This window comes from Hemicordylus capensis, chromosome 2, assembly GCF_027244095.1.
Source record: "Hemicordylus capensis ecotype Gifberg chromosome 2, rHemCap1.1.pri, whole genome shotgun sequence".
In the NCBI taxonomy this organism is placed as follows: Eukaryota; Metazoa; Chordata; class Lepidosauria; order Squamata; family Cordylidae; genus Hemicordylus; species Hemicordylus capensis.
Genome location: NC_069658.1, coordinates 329,033,251 through 329,060,464, shown reverse-complemented (window position 1 = coordinate 329,060,464; position 27,214 = coordinate 329,033,251). Strand labels below are relative to the sequence as shown.

At 44.8% G+C, this 27,214-nt stretch overlaps 2 protein-coding genes and 1 long non-coding RNA gene across 9 annotated transcripts in view; 2 read left to right on the top strand and 1 right to left on the bottom strand.

Annotated features, from left to right (window-relative positions):
• The window catches only part of RNF123 (ring finger protein 123), a 169,456-nt gene that overhangs the window by 28,403 nt on the left and 113,839 nt on the right, over nucleotides 1-27,214 (bottom strand). The window contains exon 36 of one of the 7 annotated variants that reach the window (XR_008316318.1): nucleotides 14,409-14,539. The exons of the other annotated variants lie outside the window; for them this stretch is intronic. The gene's annotated coding sequence lies outside the window, so the exon portion shown is untranslated. The remainder of the gene's footprint in view (nucleotides 1-14,408; nucleotides 14,540-27,214) is intronic. 7 annotated transcript variants of the gene reach the window in all.
• On the top strand, nucleotides 339-10,543 carry LOC128345223 (uncharacterized). The gene is made up of 2 exons (XR_008316320.1): nucleotides 339-457; nucleotides 10,059-10,543. It is a non-coding gene; the product is annotated as an uncharacterized LOC128345223 (long non-coding RNA).
• Nucleotides 452-4,140, top strand: AMIGO3 (adhesion molecule with Ig like domain 3). The gene has a single exon (XM_053296840.1). The coding sequence runs from the start codon at nucleotides 1,093-1,095 to the stop codon at nucleotides 2,629-2,631; it is 1,539 nt and encodes a 512-aa protein (XP_053152815.1). The 5' UTR covers nucleotides 452-1,092; the 3' UTR covers nucleotides 2,632-4,140.

Sequence of the window (27,214 nt, the reverse complement as noted above, 5' to 3'; positions counted from 1 at the left end):
CACACCCTGAAGCATCCAGCAAAGTAGAGAGGAGCTTGGGCTGTCCTCTTTTCATCAAGCCGGCTTCCTCCTTTTGTTTTCTCTTGTAAAAGCGCTGTTGGTGAAAGTTGCTGCAGTTCTGGTGTGCCACTCTGATGCCCAGTCCTAGGATAGCTATGTAGGATGTTTCTGCCCCCACATGGCATAACCAAGGAACTACATGCCTTTTTTTCTTTTTTTAAAGGTCTTTACTTCTGCTTTTCCTCTCTCCACCCCTTCCATCACCACTCTCTCCCAAACAAGCCAATAGGATCGCTCCCTGGTCCACAAGGCTCACCCTTCAGTGTTCACAGGCAGCTTGCAAATAGGAGCAGAAGAACGGGGAAGTGTTTGCATACACTGAGCTCAGCCGAAAGATGAAGCAAGCGGCAGGAAGGACTGAAGCTGCTCAGAATAACCCAGAAAGAAAAATATCAGGGTAAGAGCTGCTTTCTTTGGCATTCCTTACTTTTTGGGCCAAGATTTCAGTTTGGGATTACAGAGGTGAACGGATGTGCTCCTGCCCGAGAGTCTTTTAAGATGGATCTGTACGGAAGATGCCAAACTACGAGATGAGGATCCACAAATGGAAACTTTAGGATGCTTGGCTAAGCAAAGCAGGAAGTGGACCTGATCTCTCCTTAATGAAGTGGCAGTTTCAACTGGATGCAAAGCTAGGTTCTTTGGGGAGAGACTGTTTATAGGCAAATGTTATGGAAATACTCAGGGCTTCTGGATAAGAGTTCAAGAGGATCTGTACACACACATTTTGTCTTGGAAATAATTTGGAGCAACTCCTGCCAGTTCATTCAGCTCCTAAAAACAGTGTACAGAGCGGCAGGTGCAAGTTGGTGTTCGGCTACAGCTTCACCCAGATGCTCATTGTGTGTGCCTTGCTTAAAATAGTCTTTTCGGGAGCAAGGTTTGAACTCTCTGAAGGTACCAGCAGATTTATGCAGTTCATTCCACTACTGCCCATTTATACTTCTGTGCCAGGATTGTACTTGATGTGAATTTTACTTTGACCATTTAATTCCATGCTGCTGGCAACACCAGGGTGAATCCCACGGTTACATGATGAATATGCTGACATTGGCTACATATATTTGGAAACTCCTTGGGAAGCTAGTTGTATTTTCAGAACTGTGTGTTCGAGTCAGCACCTTAAACAATTCGCCCACTCTCACAAGATGCCCCCCTCACGTTTGCATCTGTACCGCTGATCTCTTGAGCTGTGTCAAGCAGAATCTTTCGCTGGTCCCTGACACACTGCCTCCTACAGCTACGACCTTGGATCTCAGCCACAACAACATCAGTCAGCTTAATGATCATTGGCTGGCTGCCTTACCACGCCTCCAAACCCTCAGGATCAGCTACAATAAGATCAAAAATATCTCTCAAAAGGTGTTCCACAATGCTACTGACCTTGTACACCTGGACATGTCTTCCAACTGCTTGCAGACTATTGAGGAACACTACTTTGAAGACCTTGTGAACTTAAAGGAGCTCTTACTATACAATAATATGATTGTAAAAGTAGAGGAACATGCTTTTATCAATCTAATCAGCTTGCAAAAAGTCTATCTAAGTTGGAATAGGCTAACTACATTTCCATTTCAATCTATTCAAAGGCTTGAACACCCTCATCTGAGGACACTTGATCTTTCCACCAACAATTTAAGCAGCATTCCTGTTCAGGTAATAGCAAACTTGCCTGTGTACATACAAAATGGCTTATATCTTCACAACAATCCTGTGAAATGTGATTGCACTCTCCACCAGATGCTTGAAGAATGGAAGCGTCGTCATTTCAGTTCTGTTCAGGATTTCCCAGAGGAGCACACATGCTATGCCAATATGCCCAAGTTCTTAGTCAATACCTTCAAGTACACCAAGGATTTTGAAAACTGCTCCTTAAACCAAGAGAAGCTTGACATTCTGCAGCTGCACTACAAAGTGGGAGAATCCTTGGTAATTGACTGCAACACAAACCTTCGTTACAACAATAAAACCACATACAAGTGGGCTTCTCCTAGACATGAATTACTCAAGAACTCTGAGACATATAAAGTATTCAAGAATGGAAGCTTAATGATCACAGGCGCCCAGCGTTGGCATTCTGGTGTTTATGTGTGCATGGCTACCAACAAGCTCCAAAACATGGAGATCCATGAAGTCAATGTCACAATCCATTATCCCAAGTTACGTGAGTCATTCAATACTGGTCTCACAACCCTCTTAGGGTGTGTTGTAAGCCTGGTATTAGTCCTCATGTATTTGTACCTTACACCATGTTGCTGCTCCAAGTGCTGCAAGAAGCCCGCAAGTCCTCCCCAAGACTGCAGTGCCCAATCATCCATCCTCAGTACCACTCCACCAGCAACAGAGGGGCCAAATCGCAAGATCAGCACAAACAAGCATGTTGTTTTCCTAGAGCCCATCAAGGAAGCCCAAAATGGCAAGGTCAAGTTGGCTGTCAGCGAGGACTTTCCTGAGGCTAAAAACTCCAAGCTCCTGCACCTGAAGTTGGATTCTGAATCCACCAGTTCAGTCTTTTCAGACCCCCCCATCATGTCCTATGAGGCAGAAGAGCTGTCACCAACAGATGGGTAGCAAGTAATCCCTAAGAAGGATGCAGTAGGAGCAGGTGAAGTGGGGAAGGGTGGAAAGGGATCAAAATCCACTTCCATTGTGGAACAGAGAAAAGGCAAGGTGTTTTTAGGAGGCATTATCTTACCAAATATACAAAGGAATTTTCCTTAACTCCTTTGGATGGAGGATTATGGTTCATTATCATCATTCTCCATCACCTCTCTCATAACAGCAAGGTCATTCCTTAGGTCATTCCTTCTAGTAATTTAAGAACAATAGTCCCAGAATCATTTATTTTGCACAAGAGGCAACAATTTTTTTCTAAAAGAAGAGACCAAATGCTCTTTCCACATTCCAGATTACTGCTCTGTGGTAAGGACAGCATGTTGTAGCAGAGGGTACCCCCTCACTTTAGAAAACTGCTGTGGAATACAAGCTGGTAGAACACAAACGTTGACTTAAGGGAATAAACATTTGCTATATAACAAGGCTATGTTTTCATTTCTAGGGAAGAAAATGTGCCCCTATCATACAAACAGGGGACCGTTTCTTACTTTTAAACTCTTTTAGCCATAAATTGCTTCTAACATTTATTTGGAATGTATGCTCCCAAGCCCATTTTCCCCCAATGCTTAGTTGCTTTTCCAACTAAGCAATGCTAACATTTTAAACAGGCCACAAGTCCTGCTCAGGATGACTGCCTCACCCTCTTGGATATGTGTGGTCAGCTGCATTAGTCTCAGAAACTGTAAAAGTTTAACTTGTACTTGAACCGTCTTAACTAACTGTGTTATTTCACTAAAACCTGCTGGTTGCCCTTTAAAAGCTTCATGTTCTGGACTTCTCTTCCAATAAGCAACCTTTTCCCAGGCTGCATTCTCTGATGGTAATCAGGCAGCTTCATGGCTGTGACATAATTCCACTAGCTCAGGAATCTTGTGTTTTTGTGTAGCTGCAGCAGCAAAGACAAATCCATGCCAGAAAGTTATCCTCGGGTAGGACATGAGAAGGGCAAAATATTCCCTTTGCTATCGCCACAAGAAAAGGGAAATTTTAGCCCAAGAAGATGGGCATTCACCCAAGGCAAAAAGGATGCAGCTTTAGATACAGTGCTGATGCTGGGGTTTTTAAAATGTACAATTAACTTACAGCTAGTCCATTTATGTAGATGGATTAGATAGACCTAGGCACTGCCTTAAGTCTGAGTATTTTTACACACAGGAAGAGGGAGTTTAAAGCTAGAATTTCCTATTTGCCCCATCAAATCAGCTGTAAATAATCAGGAATTTATTCGATTATTTATGCACATAACATAATACTAATGACCCAATCATGCTTTGCTCAGTGCTCCCCATGTAACAAGTTCTATATGAATGATCTCCATGGTTCCTCGAGTAGGACAGATTTGCTTGGGAGAATCAACAAGCTGGCCATTTTGGTAGTACTTTAATCCATGTAATGATAACTGTAACCTGGGGCTAGATTTCCTCTTGAGTTACACTTGAATAAAAATGCCTATTTTATTTAAAATGTTGTTTGCTTCCGAAAGTTTATTTGCCATGGTTACAATGTGGGACAGAGCTAGCTTCCACCTAAGGAACATATCAAGGAATGTAGCAAGATGCCCTATACTAAGTTAGACCATTGGTCCATCTAGCTCAGTATTTTCTACACTGACAAGCAGCTAGTCCACGACCAGGTAAAACATCACCCCTCTGAGTGCCAGTTCTGCTAGCATCAAACTGCTCAATTCAGAGAGAGGGCAAATCCATACTGATCTGAACACAGGCAACCTGTGGCTGTTGAGAATGTTTTCTCAGCTAGTAAATCGAAGTTGTAATACAATTAGGTATGGAAGAGTGGCTATGATTTGAAAGTGTACAGAGGGCACTAGGATACACAAAGGCTATTATAAAAGCAATAACAAATCTGCAGGAAAGAGCTTGCTATTTAATAATTTGTGAAATGCTTAATTGTTTGAAAGTGCAATATAAATAGGTATTGTGGATGATGAAACAATTCAGAGACCACCACATGCTAACGTGAAATAGATAAATAATGAAGAGTGCATCAGATGGATATAGATAAGTGTCACCTTTGCTTCAAGCGTGGATCAATGAAAGGCAACTTAGCACTCAGTTGCAGTGTGATCCTTTTGTGTAGTTATATGTAGCCTTGTACAGTATATAACTTTATAGATTGATATAGCCTGGGTAACCCCCCAGATTATCTTGAAATCATGTCCAAAGTTAGAGTGGCTCCTTGTTAGCAATTTGTTTTTTCTGGAGAGCAACTTGGAGGGGTAGTGGGACAATGCTTCAATCTCTACTCCCGAGAGTGGCCTGCCAGCAAGTTTTATTAATTATCTTGCCATAGATGCCACAGTTGCTGACTGCTTAATTATGGTATTATTTATTTTATTATTTGTTTGAATTTCAGTCTGTCCTAGCCCCCAAAGGCTCTGGATGGGTAGTTATCTTCATTTAAATAAGTGAAGAAGTAAGGAAGAACGTGTGTGTGTGTGTGTGTTTTTTTATACATATATAAATGCGTGTGCGTGCAAGAGAAAGAGAATGAATGAGAATGGATATGAATTGATGGACTCCTCTGGGTGTCCTTTGCAAGAAGAAGTCTGAATAAAAAGAGCTTAAGCTGCTTCTGGAAGATTTCAAGGCTTGACTATCCTGGATCTCTGAAGGAAGGCAGTTCCAAAGGCATGGTACAGCTACCGAGCAGAACTAACTCTCCAAGAGCCCTTATGGTTAAGACCTGGTTACATGGAGTGTACCACCAACAGGTTACCTCAGCTGTCCGCAGAGACTACAATGGGGAGCAAAGATGTACTTGCATGAGGTCCTGCACTCAGATAGATGCACTCAGTCCTCACCCGTTCTGCAGTCACTATGAATATACAAAGAAATAGCAGCTCATCTGTCCCACCTGCAGCCTTCCTGAGCAGAAACTTGAGTTCAAAATAGAAAGTAAAAGTTGAACAAAAGACTCTGATGTAGTTCAGACCTAATGCTCAAAGCTCCAGTGCAATCCTACCTGGTTCTGTCCCTTGCTGGAGATGGGGCCAGGGTGCACATGAGTTCCCTCAACCCCCCCGTGAGAAGGCAAACATCCCATTTCTGGGCCAAACACAATATGATGGCAAGGAGAGGCTTTCCTGCATTTCCAGTGGCTCTTTGGACTAGACTCTGCAATTCCCAAGGACATGTCTGCTCACTATGCAGATCAGAGGAAACTTAGCCAAGAGATCTGTTGTACAGGGAAGAGGAGAACATAGGAAGCTGCCATATACTGAGTCAGATCATTGGTCCATCTTGCTCAGTATTGTCTACACAGACTGGCAGTGGCTTTTCCAACGTTGCAGGCAGGAATCTCTCTCAGCTCTATCTTGGAGATGCCAGGGAGGGAACTTGGAACCTTCTGATCTTCCCAGAGCAGCTTCATCCTCTAAGGGGAATGTCTTGCAGTGCTCACACTTCTAGTCTCCCTTTCATATGCAACCAGGGCATACCCTGCTTAGCTAAGGGGACAAGTCATGCTTGCTACCACAAGACCATCTGTCCTCCAGAAGAGACAGCAGAATTCTGTTTGCCTAGATTTTATTATGCACATATTGTGGGTGCTGTTTGATGTGGAAGCTGAGGTTATATTTTAGTGATGTGCACGAACCGGTCCGGAGGCCATTACAGAGGCCTCCGGACCAGTTCGGATGTGGCCTGGACTGGCGCCGGGGTGTGTCTCCCTTTAAGGGCGGGGGGTTGTACTTACCCCTTCCATTGCCCCCCCCCCACGATCCATTTTTTGACAAAGTTTTTGGGGCATCAGCATTCCTCCCTGCCCCCATTGTTTTCCAGAAATACCAGAAGTAGCTGCCGCGTACGTCACGTGCACACATTGCGTGCGTGACATGCTCACGTTGCGTGTGTGACATGTGTGCGCGGCGGCTACTTCTGGTATTTCCGGAAAACAACGGGGGCAGGGGCAGCAGGGAGGCACTGCCACCCCAAAAACTCTGTCAAAAAATGGAGTGCCGGAGGAGGAAAAGCGACAGGAGGGATAAGTACAACCTTCCTGCCCCAGACCGAGCCTCCACGGTTCCGTGCACATCCCTATTATATTTGTTTTCCTGTGATTTACATCCTTCTTTTTCTCAGAACTTTTAGCTCTCACAGCCACAGAGAAAGAAAATAAGCAGGTAATGTTTACTGAGGAATCAAGACACCAGAAGTGAGGGAAGGAGGGTCTTAGGCAGAAATTTTAAGATAGATTTCTACAGTCAGCACAGCTTCTTAATCTTCCCCTTATAACTTCTATTTCATCTCCAGCCCCTTCCTATTATTCCAGCCCATGAGTCTTTGCCAAAATATTCAGAATTCTATAAAATAAGATTTCCCCCCCCCCCACACAAATAAAAAGCAAATTCTTTTGTGGCTTGCAGAATTTAATCCAAGGGTAGAATTCACCTGAACTTTGTATGATGCATAGCTTCTCCAATAATAAAACATGAATAATTGCCCAAAGAATAGCCCTGTTCCAGAACAAAAAAGGAACCCTGGAAGATGGGCCTCCTGAAACTCTGTCTAGCTTCATTCCACATGTGGCTGGACATGTAATAATAATAATAATAATAATAACAACAACAACAACAACAACAACAACAACAACAACAACAACAACAACAACATGGCTCAAAGTGTGAGCTATGTCTAGGGAGCTGCATCTTGAAGGCACTGGTCAGCACTTTTAGCATTATGCCCAGATGGCTGAAGTTCTGCCTAGTTCACCCGCTTATCTGTATGGCTGGCAAGGCTCACACTAGTGGACAAGGGACTAGCCCTGGAGGTTCAGTTCATTATCACCCTTGGGCTACTGAAGATCTGAAGATGGCAGCAGCAGCAATGCTGGACTGTTCACATCTGGTTTCAAGGCACATTCTAGCCAGAGAAAGTATGACATTGCCAGTGCTCCAGTTCACCAGTGACTGGAGATCTAAACAATAAGACAAGTAAGAAACAAAACAAAGCAAAGGGACAGGTCATTTGAGGAACATATGTACCTACTCAACCCCCAAATAGCCTTGGTTTTTCATCTCCTAACTTCCCATGGTTAGCACCCTGGAGCCCTGTTAATTATTCATTCCAAACAGTCTAAGTCATGGGGGAGTAGGGGTGGGGGAGAGAATAACTGTGGCACTAGCACTATTACTGCATTTCCATTTCTTTGACAAATTCTATCAAAGTCATACTGACATCCACAACACTACTACTGTAGCCATCACCATAGATTCTTGTGCTGTGGCAATTGTTCACCCTTGGTGCCCCACTAGCTGTTCCCAGGTCAAAGCTACACTCTCAACAAAAGAAATGCATCTCTGACACAAAGTTCAGTTAGTAGAAGGGAATTCTTTTACTCTTTTCAGGGAGAACAGGACATGCAGAGGAATATTCCTCATCTCATTGACTATGGGGCCAAGAGGAGAATGGCAGAAAAGGAGCACAACTCCTACTCCAGAACTGTCAGGCTTTTTATAAGGCTTGGTGAGAAAGAACCAAGGAAACCCTCACCCCCGAGCATCCCTTCCAGCTAAGAAGAGAGAATGTGATGCAGGGGTTTATCCCTTGCTGTTGTTAATAGTTTTGCTTTAACAAAGCAAAACAGAACCAGTGTTTCATCTCCCAAGACACTTTCCCCCAGGATCTAGAACAACAAATTACTATTGGCTTTAATCCCTGATCCCAATGCCCAATAGTTATCATAATGTCTGATCTCATTAAAAACTAGCTATATTTTGACCTGAGAAGCCTCCTCCAAGACTTGAACAGAGAACCTGGCTGGAGGTGCCAACACAACCAATATGAATACTACAGAGCAGAGTATGCAGAGAAACCACATTGCCCTGCCAGAGGCTCTCAACACTCACAAACTTACACTCTTGATTGCCACAAAATGTTGTACATTAAGGCTAGAGAAATCCATGGCAGATATTAAACAAGATTATCAGGGTTAGGGTGTGGTGGAGGGGGAATGCACAGGAACAGAGTGCCGGTAATTCTTGGCTTCTCTGGAGGTTAGGCTGGACATGGCCATAGGGGCTATCATGGAGAGTGCCTGCACTTCTCAATTTGCAACTACATCACTGAGGGTGACCTTAACCAAAAGCTGAAAACAATAATCAGGAATTAAATTACTCTATTAGATATCTTTGCTCACTTCTTCTACAGTATACATTAATGGCCACTGAGAATTCTGAAATTCACAATGCAGAGATACATGGACCCCTAGTTTCAGAAGTAAAGCTCCGGCGGGTGGGAGTACGACAAGCATCCCTGGGTCCATGAGGATGCCCACTCCCACTGCTGGCTGGTAAACAGCCTGCTCTTCATTCACTCTCCCCTCCTGCCTCCTTGACTAAGTGGCAAGCTGCAGACTCCTAATCAAAATGAGAGGAGTGTGTGATATTATTTGTACAGGAGCAGGAGAAAGGGCATGCTGAGAATGTTTTGTTTTTCATCATGTCCTCACAGTTCTTCTGCAGCAAAGACTTGGTAAGTGAACCGCCCTGAGCCATTTTGGAAGGGCAGCATATAAATTTAATAAATAAATAAATAAATAAAAAGTGGGGAGCAGGCAGCAGGGGGCCATCTTCACTTGTCCCATGGCCCATTCCAACCCTGCTACGCACCTGATTGATCTGATCCTATTCTTACGCTGGGATCCTACAAATCAGAGTCAAAGCAATATATGAGGGAAGAGTCAGAGTAGCTGGACCAGGGTTGCTAGAATTTGAGCTGTGGATGTTCATATACAGTTTGTGACCAAATTAATCCAAGCCTGGGAAGAGCAGCATTCAGAGCTGGCAACATTATGTACTGCTTCCCAACTATGTGCTAAGAAAATACTGTACTAATAAATCAATTATTTTAAAATATGTTAATATATTGTCCTTTTCCTTTGGCTGTGGAGCATGTTCGGTCTCAGAGGCATGAGGGGAGCAACAGCAGGAGAGTGGGCATGTACATACCTCTTGCCTGTGGGGTCCCCAGAGGCATCTGGTGGACCACTGTGTGAAACAGGATGCTGGACTAGATGGGCCTTGGGCCTGACCCAGCAGGGTTGTTCTTATGTTCCTACTGGTGCACATTTTGAACACTAGTTAACATCTTTAAAATATCAATAAAATGTTAAAAGAAGTTGTAATTGTATGAATACTGAAGTACTCAGATATGAAGAACACTAGCAAATCATCTAAACAGCAGCATTTTTTGGAAATTATTTTTGTCTGATTTTTGCTGGCTGGAGTTAATATTTAGTTCAGAATTTTTATCTGTTCTAAACGGAATATAAATAATAAAATTATTCCAAAATTATTCGTGGAATAGAAGGATGGGCTACAGGTTTAAATAAATAAGTATTTAAAGTTGTCTTTTATCCCGTAGGAAAGGATGCTGGGACATATTTGCAGCTGCGAACAGATTACAACAGACGTCGTTAGCTTCAGGGCAGAAATCTTAGTAACGAAGATGCTAATACCACAAGAAGAAAAAGCGGAAGGGCTGGTGCTCATATTACTCTCTCATGGCTGCTCATAGAGGATATTCTCAAATTGCAAAAGAAAGAGGCTATAGTTCTTGTACATGAAGGTGCTCCCTGGCAAACCAAGAAGAAAAAGCAGTGGGAGGGGGACCGGTTCAGCTCAGCAAGCTAGAAGAAAATCTGCTTTTGTGATTTTTCTAAAGCAGATACTGAGGGAAACACAACAAAGATATGTGAAATAACACAAAAATTAATATTTGTGAATGCATCTGTCTGTATGAACAAACTGTGCAAATACAAGAAAGCCCTCACAATTATACAATAATTTTCACATTGCTCCATTGCCCTACAGTAGGCAGCTCAGTAAATCAGTTTTGAAAAACCTTAATCATGAGCAAAACAATGAATGTTGACTTGCTTGTAAATTTTCTATTTTTTGAAGTAACCACAGGGCAGCCTGTTCACTGGAACAGCCCTTTCTCTTGGTTCCCGACAGGGTTCTCCTTAATCACAGCAATTACATTTGGGAAAAGCGGCTTCTGCTTCACATACTAAGATACTATCTGACCCTGGACATCTTCAACTTAACATGGGAATCAACAGAATAACTGAACATGCATCTAAGAATAAAGAGTTAAAAGACATGACAGAAGGACATCCCCAGCCTACCTTGTATTTAATTCAGATAACAAGAGGAACAGAGATGAGAAAGTGGGACAAATTACTTTATGCTCATTAGGAAGAACCAAGAATTTACAGGTAAATCATGATTTTAGTTTTCTCCTGGTGGCTTCTTAGGGTTCACCTGGCACTTCAACCTGCCCAGGACTGCCACTGCCCCTCCCCCCAAACATTTTCTTTACAGTGTCCCAGTTGCTACCACACTTTTCCAAGAGGCCAGCAAGCGCCCACTTCTCCTTAACAAAGCCTCGCAAAGGTCGGATCAGGAGCTTCCAACCAAACGCTTGCAAAGCCTCTGCAAAGGTTAGGTACAATGAGGGAGGCTGCTGGCAACCTTCCCTCTTCCCTTGCAATGTCTTAGAATGGTTGGATCATGAAGACCTGTTCTGCCCTTGCAAGGATTTGTGGTGAAGAAGAAGAAGAAGAAGAAGAAGAAGAAGAAGAAGAAGAAGAGGAGGATGCTTGCTGGCAACCTTCTCATTGCCCTGGCACACTTGTGAAAGGTGGCCAAAGCAATGAGAAGAAGCTATCAGTAAGCAGTCTCCTCTCCTCAACTCTCAGACCCTTTAAAAATTGGGCAGAAAGAGCAAGGGGAGGCATTTTTCACCTCACTTATTTGGGTTACCTGGGTGTTGTTTACACGGGGCTTTTAGCTCGCAACTCCGCCAGAATGGAGGGTGTATATTCACACAGCGGCCAGATTTACCCCCAAGTCCCTGCGAGCTATTGCAGGGAGCACTTCGTACACAATTCGGGTTTTTCATTGTGTGTTAGAGTGTGGCCTGATTTATACCCAGGGTAAAAAAAAAAAAATCCACTTTTTGGGCTGGGTTCCCCCACCCCAACTTTGCATTCGCAGTAAAGTCTGCTGTGTGAAAAACGCCCTGGTCACTGACACATTCTCCAGTTCAGCTGCTGTGATTTGAGCTCTATCAACATATGAATCTGCCTTATACAGAGTCAGACTATTGAGCTATAATTCAGCCTGGGGTAGAGGGACAGATATCTAGGATTTTCCAGGACCCTTGCATTGTTTCAATTAACTTTTCAGTGGGTTGTATCCTAAGAAGGTTAGTCATGACTAAGCACCACTGAAATCAATGAGAGAAGTTATTTATTATTCATTCATTCATATTTTTTGTCCGCCCTATACCCAAAGGTCTCAGAATGGATTACAATAAAACCAATATAAAACATAATTAAAATTCAAGATCATAAAATCAAAAATACAGTTTTAAAAAAAACCAACCACAACAGTGCCTGAGAGGGGAAGAACTACTACATCTCTAGTCAAAGGCCAGGGTAAAGAGGTGTGTCTTCGCCATTCTAGCTGCAACTAACTTATGTCCCATTAGTTTCAATGGGACTTAATCATTACTAAGGATACAAACCACAGTTACACTCCTGCCTGTTCTGCAGTCACTTAGAGGCTGAGTTCAGACATACACTGTAACCACGGTTATAGCTGTCTAAGGTTGTCCAAACACGCAAAACTGTGGTTATAGTCCAAAAGGTAACTCCATTTTGCCCCACCAAACTCCACTTGGGTCCTTCAGTTTTCTAAAGTTTCACTGCCGACAACTGTGGTTTTGCCGCCAAAGCATTATGCCTGACTGCAAACTCAGCTGTGTAAAAGGATTCCCTTCTACTAACTGAACTTTGTGTCAGAGATGCATTTCTCTGTATAGAGAATTAAACAGCATGCGAGTGAATATTTCCATTTTATTCCTTGCCTCTCCCCCCACCCTTCAGTTTTGCCAGCTTACAAGGTATTAAACCAGCATTGTCATTTTAAGGGATGTTTTGTCCACTTGCTTTTGTGCCATTTATATCTTTTTTTAAAATGCTCGGGTCCCTTGCCAACAACCTAGCATTCTTCTGATTCCCTAGATCAGGGATAAATCTAGACTTGGGTCTTGCAGAGGCCATTTGAGCATGTGTGGCAGCCAATTCCATGCTAGGGATCATTAGGAAGGGGACTGAAAAAGAACTGCTAATATTATAATGCCCTTATACAAAACTATAGTGCGGCCACACTTGGAGTACTGCGTACAATTCTGGTCCCCACATCTAAAAAAGGACATTGTAGAACTGGAAAAGGTGAAGAAGAGGGCAACCAAGATGATCAAGGGCCTAGAGCACCTTTCTTATGAGGCTAGGCTACAACAACTGGGGCTATTTAGTTTAGAAAAAAGACGACTTTGGGGAGACATGATAGAGGTCTATAAAATCATGCATGGTGTGGAGAAAGTGGATAGAGAGAAATTCTTCTCCCTCTCCCATAACACTAGAACCGGGGTCATCCCATGAAACCGATTGCCAGGAAATCTAGGACTAGCAAACAGAAGTACTTTTTCACACAACGCATAATCAACTTGTGGAATTCTCTGCCATGAGATGTGGTGACAGCCAACAACCTGGATGGCTTTAAGAGGGGTTTGGATAATTTCATGGAGGAGAGGTCTATTGACGGCTACTAGTCGGAGGGCTATAGGCCACCTCCAGCCTTGGGGGCGGGGTGCCTCTGAGTACCAGTTGCAGGGGAGTAACAGCAGGAGAGAGGACATGCCCTCAACTCCTGCCTGTGGCTTCCAGCGGCATCTGGTGGGCCACTGTGCGAAACAGGATGCTGGACTAGATGGGCCTTGGGCCTGATCCAGCAGGGCTGTTCTTATGTCCTTATTTTTGTTTTCAGCAGCCTTTTTTAAAATTTAAAAAATGGCTGCCGCACATGCTCAAATTGTCCCTGTGAGGTCCTATGCCTTGTCAGGCCTCACAGAGGCCTTTTGAGCATGTGCGGCGACCTCCAAAATGGCCACCACACTGATCTTTGTAAGCCCGAACAGGCCTGAAAATCATCCTGGGACGGGCTGCGGCAGTGATCTAAGAGGCCGATGGGGGGTGGGGGAACTATTGAAGACCCCCTGTGGCCTTTAGGAAGCCCCCTGAAGGGGCTACAGGTTAAAAAAATATTTTTTAAAATCCATGAATTGGGGAGGGGGTGGGGGGCAGCATGGCATTGCCACCCCAAGTGGCACCTAGGGCACATGCCCTGGCTGTCCCACCCTAGTTTCACCTATGCCCCCTCTGGGGATATGAGTTTGCATGGTGCTTTCAGGGTACGGGGCTACTTGTGGTGGGGGGGGCGGTGGCATGGCTGGCAGAAGCAGTGGTGGTATTGCAGGGCATTTAAAGGGCTTTCAGTGCTCTTCCTCTGTCAAGGGTTGGAGGAAAATGCATGACTGCAATTGGCATGACCCCCTGGAGATCATAGCCGATTGCAGCTGAGCCACTAACACGGTGATGCTTCGCCCACAGTCTGGCCGTGGAGCTGGCTGGGAGGCCGAGCAGCAGGGAGTCTCCCCTCTCCCTCAACTCCAGTTCCGCTGGCCATAGTTGGTTGAACATCTGTGGCACGAATTGGAGTTAGGAATTGGAACCACGGCGACACTTAACTGAGTTATCCTGTATGTCTGAATCCGGCCAGAGAGTCTACTCTCAAAATCAGAGGACTATGAGAACTGATTTTAAGACAAATGATACACAGGGGAGGAAAGTTATTTCAAACTAACCAAAAAAAGGACACAGTTTCAGAGCAACTTCCGTTATCATCATCATCATGAGGTGCCCCCAAATCCATCCTTCATTCCCATCTGTCATTTCTGCCTAAAAGACACAGCAGTGGAGTTTATCTGTGTTCTGTCTGAAAAGATAGACAAAATCAAATATACACAAAGCATAAACTTAGGCTCACACAGACACTTATGAGCACATTCCACCATCTGTGCATTGCCTGAAGCAAATGCCACCAATTTCAAATGCAGGCAGCACACACACACACACACGAAATCTGCATAAGTTCTATAAACTAGGCTTGGTGCAGCTTGGCTGTTTTTGCATAAAAGACAGGAAAAGAAGGGCTGGTCCAAGACCTGTCATTTCTAATTATACATCCCCAGCTGTGTGTCTGATTGGAGTGCAGTCTGTGCTGCTAGACTGTGTCCTTCCTCCATGAGTTTGACTGTAGTGCACAAGTTCAAGACTCCTAGGTTACGGTTTGTCTTATACCTGAGAATGCTGCAAACAGCACAGAATTGCCACCAGAGCACAGATGATCTTCCGAGGGTCACTGCTATTAGCAGCAGGCAGTGCTGCCTTTTCCAGAGAAACCATTCGGAATGCTTGCAGTCCTCTGGCTTGACTGTAGGACGGGCAGCTCACAGTGCAGCCATGTTTAGAAATGGCAGCTTCCCCACAAGGCTTAGTGTCCAGTTCCCACAGTCTGGAGCCATCTAATTTTTGCCCTTAGGAACATAGAAACATAGGAAGCTGCCGTATACTGTGTGACACCATTGGTCTATCTAGCTCAGTATTGTCTTCACAGACTGGCAGCGGCTTCTCTAAGGTTGCAGGCAGGAATCTCTCTCAGCCCTATCTTGGAGAAGCCAGGGAGGGAACTTGAAACCTTCTGCTCTTCCCAGAGCGGCTCCATCCCCTGAGGGGAATATCTTGCAGTGCTCACACAGCCTGAATAGGGTTATTTTCTCTTCTGCTGAGACTTTTTAAATGTGGACCATTGGGAGAAGATGGAGCCACCAGCTTTCATTTGCTGGGAATAACTTCTTTACAAACGACCCGCCCTGAAAAGGACTATTGCTGAGTCCTGCAGTGGGGAGGGGGACAGGGGCAGAGAAGGACTCAGCTTCTTCCTGCTTCCCCTAGTAAAGCAAAAGTGTTTTGTGCTGACCCATTAGCTTGATATACAGGCAAGGTCACATATCAAAACTTGGCAGCAGTGGGGTTCTCTGTTGCTGTTTTGCTTGCTGAAAGAGGGCATGGTGCATTCCTAAGGGACAGTCATTAAACTTTCAAAGTCTTGTTCATCAGAGAAGCTGGCTTTCTTTACTAATGCAATCTCAGGTAAAAGTCTGGGAAGATGTATATACATAAGCCTTTTGTACTCTGAAATGTTTACTCTTAAGTGCAGTTGCTGGTAAGGAGACTGCTGGGGTTTATTGCAAAACAGCTGATGTTGTTATCTGGCAGGACTGAAAGGGGTGCTGCAATGGCATCGCTGTTTCACCCAGCATCATGCAGCTTTTTCAGGAAATCTCATTGTTGCCTTCACTTGTGGCTTTGATTATTTGGTGAAGGCAGCCTGATGGGAAATCCTGAACTATGGAGAACTGGATGGCAGGCATCCATTTAGTTTTGTATGTTGTCCTGGCCAAAGGGCTCAGGACATGTGGTGGCATGGACTTCGTTTAGTCCAATCCAGGGTGAGTTGACTCATTCAGCACTGTGGTGACTGATAGCACAAATGTGCCCTCCTGTGGTAGGAGGAGGATTTAAGCCATGAGTTTCAGGTACTGAATTGTCTGTGACTGAAACTTGTGACTTCACCACATGTGTGACTTCACGGATATTTATACAATACTTTTTTACAGTTATTTTTACAATAAAGAACGGTGTGGTTTGAGAGCCCTATAAAAATGAATATGTAAATAAACTTTAAACTGTTAGAGATTAATCCCATCTGGGTGTTTTCACAAGGGCCTGCTACTGTTTCCAGCTTTTGATGGAGACTGCTGTGGGGTTCTTATCCTAAATACAAAGCCTTACATTTCTTAGCAGCTTGGGGTCAAGACAGTTCAGAATCTCTCTTAGGGAAATCTGTTCGATGATTTGAGAACTGGGCTTGTGCATTTTTGCCCTGGTCCTTCTCTCTCCTTGCTTCTTTCTGAGTCAGCATGCTGTTCCTGCGCCTTAATGTAGTTCACACAGCTCTCTACACTGAGATGGCAACTGTGGTCAGAGATGTCAGTTAAGCTACTTGAGCCAGACACACAGTGCAGCTTCTCACAAACCACTGTCAGTGTTGCCCTGTTGATTAATTACCCTCTGCTACACAACCGAGGGGGTTAAGTGAAACTTCACCCACATTAACAGCATTCATTTCCCCAAGACAGCCAAACCCATATAAGGAATCAGCCTTTCCTTACCAAGTTGCCCCTTGGCTGAACTGTGAACCTGACACTTCTACAAAGGGTGCTACTAATTTTACCAGCTGAAAGCAAAAGGATAACTACCAGAATGCAAATGCAGATGAAAGTTTTTTGCCAGATTGGTGTAATTAGTGTTTTGAGAATGCTTTACATCTTCAAAGAGTTTTATGAACATTAATTAATCCTCAGCACCATGAGAAAATGGGAGAAATAAGCTTCTGTGAACCACAGGATCACCCCAGTGTAAAAAGGGCAGCCTAATTCTTACAATGAAAAACAGCCCATGCAGCAAAGGGATGACATGTTCTCCAGTGATGGCAGCAGGCTAGTTACATCATACACTCATTTAAAGCTCCACTCCCAATGGAGGACTCTTAAGCTTTTCCCAAGAATCTCACCCTTGCCAGTGGCACATCATAGATTTCCTCAACTACAACTCCAATTGCCCTGAAGCAGTGACTATCAGGAGCTACCTGTCTTAAGGCTGAGAATCTGAGAGTTTGCACATTCAGGCTTTGCCTCTGTTGTGTTGTGTTATCTGATCCTGGTTGCAGATTGGCTGTCTGGCTTTGATCCCAACTTTATGTATCAATTCCGCTCCCAAATCTTGTTGCCCGCTTGGCTTTGACCTGTGGCTTAGACACCCAGTTTGCTTCCTTACCCCAATTCCCGGTCAGCTCTCTTGCTCTTGGTCCTCTGTTGGGACTTTCTCATCCTGACTTCAGACTCTGACCTCCATCTGGTGACTGCCCACAACTCAGCTCCAATATTACATGTACTTCAATCTTATTTGTTTGTCTCAAAAAAACTAGGATCAATGGAAGAAGGCCTGAAAATGTTGCTGCTCAGGCAAAGATTACAAATGCACTAGGGCTTAGAAACAATTTTTCTTAAGAAATCTCCTGGAAACAGTCCACTTTATCCCCCTCCCCCCCACACACAGGTTGCCTGGCAATAGATTATAGTTCATAGGAAAAATTCAAATCATTTCATTCTGGAGCATGTTACCAAGATATAAAATGGTGAAGATATATAACATAATATTGCCAGGCATAAAACTATAAAGGAGTCATTTTCATTTGGGGGGGGGGGGCGGGAATACTGTGTGCTCCCTTTTGACAGTCAGACTCTGAACATAAAAGCAAACCTTTATCTTGTGGGTTAACAGCCCGGCACAAGCTTCTACACTGCCCTTGCCTCTTTGTCTAAGACAAGCAAGAATTTATCCCATGTTAGTAGTTTACCAAACCCTGCAACTCAAGCCACCCAACATATAGACATATGTGGATAACTGGACTGGTATTTCTTGCTGTTTTAGCTACCAAGCAATCTTTCTGACATCTCATCTGCCGTCGTGATTATATTTAATACAGCGGAGCAAGGGAAGAAAAATAGAGCTGACAATTTCATTTCATCACCTGATTACAGGACAACATACAAATTATTATGAGAGATTGAAATAAAACTCCAAGGATTCTACAGCACACTTATGTACTCTTATTTTATTTTACACTGTCAACCCAATGGTTCAAAGGCTGTGCACAATAAAACCAGTCTATGCAATTATTACAACAGAGGCAGTCAAACCTAGAACAGAACTAAATATAGAGACATCAGAACCCACTTACCCTTTATTACGGGCCACAAAGTCAAGTCAAAACAAATATATTTCACACCGGGACCTTCTGGACAGAGCTTTTTTGTGCTTATTTCTATGGCTTACTGCATGTAGAAAAGATATTGAAGCTGTTCACATGAGCAGCCTTATCCAGGCTTGCACAGCCCTACATGGGATTTCCCCCCAGGCTATTATCCAGGTAGAAGAGCACAAGTGTGCCCTTCCACCTGGGATTCTGGTCATATGTCTGCTTGGGCTGCCTGCAGCCCAAACCGACATAGAGCCAAGCACCTAGAGCACCCTGCTTGCAGGGAAGTCACCAATTCACCACACTCCTCACACAGTGCATTGTGGGATATGGGAGGCAGCAGCCTGCTTTCCCTCCACCCCTTTGCCGCTCTCAGAGCTGCCGCGTGCCAGTTATGTGGGCGTGCAGCACTGGTAAGCCAGTCATCTTTGTATGGATGTCTTACCATACAGCAATCACAGCATCTATATATTTATTTCTCCTAGGCATACCTGTCGCTAATCCCATGTGTGGCAGCTCTCGCAAGAGGGCTGTGGATTAGCAACGGGGACGGGAGAAGTGAGCCTGGAGGAGAAGCGGTGGCCGCCAGGACGGCTGGCCGTGTAGGGGAAGTGACGGCCACCAGGATGTGTAGGGGAAGCGGCTGCGAGGCTGGCAGATGGCCAGCTAAGGAGAAGCAGCAGCCGGCCGCTGAGGATTAGCAGCCTGGCCGCAGAGGGAGAATGGGCTGTGGGCGGGGGGAGAAAAAATGGGGAGGTGGGGAAGAAATGGGGCTGGAGTGGGAGGAGAAAGAAATGGGGCTGAAGGGGAGGGGAAGAGAAAGAATTGAAGATGGGTGAGGAGAGACAGGGAGAACTGGGGGCACAGATGCTCTGCGCCAGGTTAGCTAGTTACATACTATTTGTCAAACAGTAGTAACAATATCCATTGTAGACACAACTTACAGACCCCCTTCTTAAACTGTGACATTTGCATAAAAGTTCCATGCCTTGGTTTATAGCCAAATATCTTAGGGGTTCAGAAGTCTCTTATGCACATACTTCTGAAGAAAGTTTAATGGACTTTGCCAGATTAGCACTTAAACAGTTGAAAGACAAGGTCCACACACTTGAATTCATTTTCCCGTTGTTCTTTACAACATGCTGAAGGTATCTGACATTTTCCAAAAGATGCAACTCTGAACAGATATGTAGTTATGAGAGTGTCTCAGAGGTTCACAGAGACTCCAACTTTGTATTGTTCACATTCCAGTCTGCCTCAATAAAATCAAAATAGCAAAATTATCTCAACAAAAGTCAAATGCTCTACAACAGACCAGCATTGCTAGCTTTGTTTGGCACGATTCTAAACATATCCTGTCCCTCCCAATGGCAGAAAGGAGCTCATCTCCTCCCCCCCCCCCACACACACCCCATGAAGCTGTTCTCGTTGTGCAACTTACAATTCCACCCATTACTAAAAGCTCCTAATTAAATTGGGGAAGCCTAATTGTTATTGCCATCTGTACAATGACAACTCTTTCCCTCAGCTTCAGATGTAGAAGCTGAAATGGGAGCTATATGATGCCCATCTCAGGATCAATAACATTGCCTCTGCAGCTTTGCAGTCACACTGGGGGGGGGGGTGCCCTGTGTGCAGCAGGGGCCAATTGAGACAAAAATTTGATAGCTGGTGACTGATCACAGATCTGCAATGCCCTAGTATGCTTTCTTGCATTTGCTGTAGCCTGTCACTATGACACACTGTCTTTTTTAAAGAGGACAATCTGCCAGCATTCTTGGCAGCGGAGAGCACAACTGCCAAGCACAGCTTATGATGGAGAGAATGGGAAGCATGGAAACGCCAGTTCCCATAACAAGTATCCAAGATTCAACTGAGAACTCATGGGACTCCCATGAATGTCATCATAAGCTGCTTTAAAGCAGACCAATTTCCCAAGAAGGAGATACAAGTCCCCTCCTTTTGCAAATCACATAATGCCAACCCCATTCAGAAACCTTCAATCTCAAAAAAGAGGACAGGTAGGCGTAGAGAGGACCCACCTTATTTGCTTGACTCAGAACTCTGCCCCTGCCACAACTAGGATATAAAATACATCTGAGGATTCCCTATAGGAAAGATGGGTAGTTTTCATTGTGAGTTTTCAGATTAACAGCGGAGAACAAGCATAGAGTACAAGCATCTCAGCTCATTTATAGGGAACCAGTTTGGATGGTGCATGCAATTAGGAAGGGGATATGCTGAGAGCACACTTGTCACAACATCCTCCCGGGACCTCCTGACACCCACCTGGCATGTCCTGGATCTCCTGACACCCTCCTGGCTTAATTGCAATGGGTTGTGGTGGGGACCTGTTCAACAAATAAGAGCCATTTGGATAAAGGGATGTGCCAGAAGGGTGTCAAGAGGTCCATGGAGGCCGTCCTGATGGGTGCACTCTCAGTGTGTTTTCTTTGGATGATGCAGAGGGCTATATCATCCAAATTGGTTCAGTGATATAACAGAATGGCATACCATTGTAACAAATCCTCTGTCACCAACTATGTCTCCCAGGCACTCTCAGACACACACCGCTCGGGACTCCTTGGAGGAAGAGTGAAATATAAATGTGAAAATAAATAGATAGATAAGTAAGTAAGTAAGTAAATAAAATTAAGTCTCCTCGCCTATAAACAGGGGCTAAATTCAGATGTAACATAAAACCGGAGTTAAATGGGGCAGAGGTTGGAACTCTATTATGTCCGAATTCGTGAAACTGTAGTTTCAAGTTGAAAGCAACCTGTGGTTTGGAGTTTGCCTCGCCAAACTCCAATTTGAACCTTTGGTTTGCACAAATGTTAGCCTCCGGTTTGGCTGCTGAAGCATTAGGTCCGATCCCAGTTGCCACCATAACTGTGGTTTGGTGCCAATTTTGAAACCAAAACCATAGATACGGCAGCACAGACCCACCCAGGAGAGCGGCCACTCCTTAGCTACAACACTTCTCACTGTCCCCCTCTTAGAGCACCAGCCCAGCATCTCCTGGCACCTATCTAGCTATGGAGTTGCCCAGCAACAGGGATGCTGCCATGTCCAATCCCAAGCTTGTCAGCCTATCAAGAGGCACAGTTACACAGGGACATTCCCTCTTCTCACTCTGTCCCTTGCTCCCCCACCTGGCAAGCAGGAGGGAAAGGAGACAAGATGACAGGACGGGCACAATGATGTAGGTTCACAAACACAAACTCTCCAGGTAGCAACAAAAGCAGGGCACCCCATCATAGCTCTGGGAGGGGGTGGGGTGTGCACACCCAGGGTTGGGTTTAAAAGGCAGCCTCAACCAAAGCACCTATGATCAAAGTCAGATGTTTTCTCAAATATACATCATGGCTCAACCAGATGTTCCAGGAGTTCTCACATGGAATACTCTGAACTGTTTTATATGGGTTAGACCAAATGTCCAGTGTGCTCCCTACTGGTTTTGTAGAGTATTAACAACTGAGTTGCCAATACCAGCCAGACCCATTCCAACAGAAACAACCCATTACAGAAGAACAACCACCATTTCATAGATAAACGCCCAGATACTTCTGCCTCCTCCACACACACACCTCTGTTTTTTAATATAATTCAATAAAAGTTGTAGTAAGCAAATAATAGAAAACATTTCCTGGGATGGTAAGGGAGCATTCTGACCATACATGCCATTAGCGCACTGCAGATAGATAGTGGCCTGGCCTGAAGTTTCCTACATTCCAACACACACCAAAAGCAAATTTAGAGAAATGAAACTGAGCAATAAATCGATATAAGTTAATGGTTAGAAGATACCTGGAAGGCTATCCTCCAGATCTGTCCATCTTCCACTGTACACATCCTACATCTATCTCTATGTGGTCTGCCAACTGCTCTGTAATCTTTTGAAACCTTTGGCTCCTCAATACATTTCTGCCAATGCATCCATTATGATTTCACAGCACTAGCAGCTATTACTCTGTTTTCAATAAATGATATTTTATGTATTTTATGTTTAGGAGTGATCATGCTGAGATCCAACTCAGCTTTCCAAGAAACTGAGGTCCAAATCAGCTTTCCAACCAATTTAGATTAGATTTTAACTGCAGAAAACATCATGCATTGCTCTTCCCATGAAGTTCCTTAAAGGGAAAAGAACTAAGGACCCTAGATTCAACTTCTTTCCAATAACTCAGCAGAACAAAATCCGGTTTATAGAGAGTCAGCAGAAGCAAGCAGCAACAGATCTCAGAGCCAGTAATTAGTCCCATTCCCATCCACCTTTCATTATCTAGAAATGATTTGGAAACCACATGATAGAACAATGGCCCAGGGAGGCCTTTATAATGAGCTGTAAAACAGAGCACTGAAAGAAGGGCCATAATTCACTATCATTAACAGGCAAGTCTCTATTGGAGATTATTAAGCAATGTGCTATTTTCCCCTTGAAAATGCAGCCCACTTTGAGAACATAAGAACAGGCCTGCTGGATCAGGCCCAAGGCCCATCTAGTCCAGCAACCTGTTTCACACAGGGGCCCACCAAATGCCACTGGAAGCCACAGAGAGGAGTTGAGGGCATGCCCTCTCTCCTGCTGTCATTCCCCTGCAACTGGTACTCAGAGGTATCCTGTCTTTGAGGCTGGAGGTGGCCTATAGCCCTCTGACTAGTAGCCGTTAATAGACCTCTCCTCCATGAAGTTATCCAAACCCTTCTAGGGATGAGCCCGGACTGGTCCGGAGACCATTTTGAAGGCCTCCGAATCAGTCCGGACTTGAGGGCGGTCCAGCACTGCTGTGGGGGGCTCTTTAAGGGCGGGGGAGGGTGTACTTACCCCCCCCACCACGTTTCCCCCGCCGGCGCCTTCGTGTAGTAAAGCTTTTGGGGCGGCAGGATACCTCCCTGCCACCCCTTCCCCCAGTCGTCGGCAAAAGGCTTCACAAGGCCTTTTGTGCGTGCGCAAGTCGTGTGCGCACGTGACACGGAGACGTGACATGCGCACGCGCAAAAGGCTTTGTGAAGCCTTTTGCCGATGACTGGGGGAAGGGGCGGCAGGGAGGTATCCTGCCACCCCAAAAGCTTTACTACACGAAGCCACCGGCGGGGGAAACACCGCGGGGGGGGAGTACACCCTCCCCAGTCCTTAAAGAGCCCCCCACAGCAGTGCCGGACCGCCGGACTGCGGTTCCGTGCACATCCCTAAACCCTTCTTAAAGCCATTCAGGTTGTTGGCTGTCACCACATCTTGTGGAAGAGAATTCCACAAGTTGATTATGCATTGAATGAAAAGGTACCTCCATTTGCTGGTCCTAAATTTCCTGACAATCAATTTCATGGGATGACCCCTGGTTCTAGTGTTATGGGAGAGGGAGAAGAATTTCTCTCTATCCACTTTTTCTACACCATGCATGATTTTATAGACCTCTAACATGTCTCTTCACAGTCATCTTTTTTCTAAACTAAGTAGCCCGAGGTGTTGTAGTCTTGCCTCATAAGAAAGGTGCTCTAGGCCCTTGATCACCTTGGTTGCCCTCTTCTGCACCTTTTCCAGTTCTACAATGTCCTTTTTAAAAAATGTGGTGACCAGAATTGTACGCAGTACTCCAGGTGTGGCTGCACCATCGTTTTGTATAAGGGCATTATAATATGAGCAGTTTTATTTTCAATCCTCTTCCTAATGATCCTTAGCATGGAATTGGCCCTTTTCACAGATGCCACACATTGAGTCGATAATTTCAACAAGCTGTCCACCAAGACCCCAAGATCCCTCTCCTGGTCAGTCACTGACAGCTCAGATCCCATCAGCATATACTTGATTTTGGGGTTTTTCATCCCAATGTGCATCACTTTACACTTGCCAACATTGAACTGCATTTGCCATTTTGTCGCCCACTCACCCAATTTGGAGAGATCCTTTTGGAGCTTCTCATAATACGTTTTGGATTTCACTACCCGAAAGAGTTTGGTATCATTTGCAAATCTGGCCACCTCGCTGCTTCCCCCTACTTCTAGATCATTTATGAATAAATTTAAAAGCACCGTTCCCAGGACAGATCTCTGGGGGACCCCACTTCTTACTTACTTCCATGGTGAAAACTCTCCATTTATCCCTACCCTCTGTTTCCTGTCCTTCAACCAGTTAGCAATCGGCACATGTACTTGTCCCCTTATCCCAAGACTGCTAAGTTTTCTCAGGAGTCTTTGATGAGGAACTTTGTTGAAAGCTTTTTGGAAGTCCAAGTATACTATGTCAACTGGATCATCTTGATCCACACACTTGTTGACACACTCAAAGAAGTCCAAAAGGTTAGTGAGGCAAGATTTACTTTTGTGGAACCCATGCTGGTTCTCTTTCAGCAGGGCCTGTTCTTCTATGTGCTTTACAGTTTTATCCTTGAGGATGCTTTCCATCAATTTGCCTGGAACGAACATTAAGCTAACCAGCCTGTAATTTCCAGGATGGTGCCTGGACCCGTTTTTGAAAATTGGTGTTACATTTGCTGCTTTCCAGTCCTCCATTACAGAGCCTGATTGTGGGGATAAATTATATATTTTAGCAAGGAGGTTGGCAATTTCACATTTGAGTTCTTTGAGAACTCTTGGATGGATGCCATCCAGCTCTGGATATTTGCTAGTTTTCAGTTTTTCCAGACAGTTTAGAACATCTTCTCTTGTCATTTCTATCTGACTCAGTTTTTAGCCTCCATCCCCAAAAAGCCTGGTTCAGGAACAGGTATATGCTCAGTATCCTCTGCCGTGAAGACGGATGCAAAGAACTCATTGAGCTTCTCTGCAACCTCCATATCCTCCTTAATAATCCCTTTCACTCCCTCATTGTCTAAGGGTCCAACCACCTCCCTGGCAGTTTTCCTGCTTCTGATGTATTTAAACAATTTTTTGTTATTCCTCTTGATGCTTTTGGCTAAATGTTCCTCAAACTCTCTTTTCGCTTCCCTTATTGTCTCATTGTATTTTTTTTGCCAGAGTTTGTGTTCCTTTTCTGTTATCTTCATTTGGACAGGTCTTCCAATTTCAGAAGGAAGCCTTCTTCCCTTTTATGGCTTCCATTACGTCACCTGTTAGCCATACTGGCATCCTCCTGGACTTGGTGGTACCTTTCCTCCACTGGGGTATACAATCTAGCTGGGCTTCTAGTATTGTGGTTTTGAGTAAACATCATGCATTCTGGAGCGAAGTGACTCTCCTGATTTTCCCTTTCAGCTTTCTTTTCACCATACTCCTCATTTTGGAGAAGTTTCCTCTTCTGAAATTCAAAATGTCTGTGTTAGACTTCCTTGGTGAGTCTCTCCCCACATGTATGCTGAATTTGATGGCACTATGGTCACTGTCCCCTAAAGGGTCGATGACACTGACATCACACACCAGGTCCTGGGTGCCACTCGGGATTAAGTCCAAGGTCGCCTTCTCTCTGGTTGGTTCCAAGGCCAACTGTTCTAGGGCACAGTCATTCAGCCTATCTAGAAATGTGACCTCTTTGTCATTACCTGACTGTGAATTTACCCAGTCTATGTGTGGGTAATTGAAATCACCCATTATTACTGCCCTGCCTCTCCTTGACGCCTCCCTGATTTCCTCCTGCAACTCCCAGTCACTGTTAGCGTTTTCATCCGGAGGGCAATAACACTTCCCCAGCAGCACATTTCCTTTCAGGCCTTGTATTATCACCCACAGGGTTTCTGTGGAGGACTCCAATCCACCTAGGTTTTCTAGCTTGTTAGATTCTATCCCTTCTTTAACATACAGTGCTACTCCACCTCCAAGGTGCCCCTCCCTGTAATTTCTATAGAGTTTATATCCAGGGATGACTATGTCCCACTGGTTCTCACTGCTCCATCATGTTTCTGTTATGCCCACTATAACTATTTCTGCATTAGCAACCAAGCACTCCAGCTCACCCATCTTGGCTCAGAGGTGTCTGGCATTGGCATATAAGCACCTATACGCTGAATCTCTTACCTGGTGTATGCTATCTTTCTTTGGACCCTTTGACCAGCTGGCACAGCCTTCTGTCTGCTCTTTATATGGTTCTGCTCTGTCTCCTTCTGTTTTATCTGAATCCTTTGAACCCTCTCACTTTAAAGGATGGCATCTGCCGAACCGGACACTGCCCAGCTCCTGTCGGCTATTCCCCAGGTGTCATTTTAAAAGCTGCTCTGTAACCTTTTTGATTTTAAGCACCAGCAATCTGATTCCATCTTGGTTTAAGTGCAGCCCATCCCTTTTGTACACGCCTTGCTTGCCCCAAAATGTATCCCAGTGCCTAACAAATCTAAACCCCTCCTCCTGGCACCGACGACTCATCCACACATTGAAACCCCTCAGCTCTGCCTGTCTCACTGTACCTGCATGTGGAACAGGTAGCATTTCTGAGAATGCTACCTTGGGGGTTCTGGACTTCAACTACCTATAAGCCTAAATTTGGCTTCCAGGACCTCCCAACTACATTTCCCCTCATTATTGGTGCTGACGTGCACCACAACAGCTGTCTCCTCCCCAGCACTGCCTAACAGCCTATCTAGATGCTGCGTGATGTCCGCAACCTTCACACCAGGCAGGCAAGTCACAGTGCGGTCAACAAACCCATCTCTCTATACCTCTAATCGCCCACTATACCTCTAATCGCCCACTACAGGGAGGCCCCCACCCTCCAGAGGAGTATCCCCTGTTCGAGAGGATATGGGCTCTTCCTTTTTCCATGGAAGGGGTCCCTTC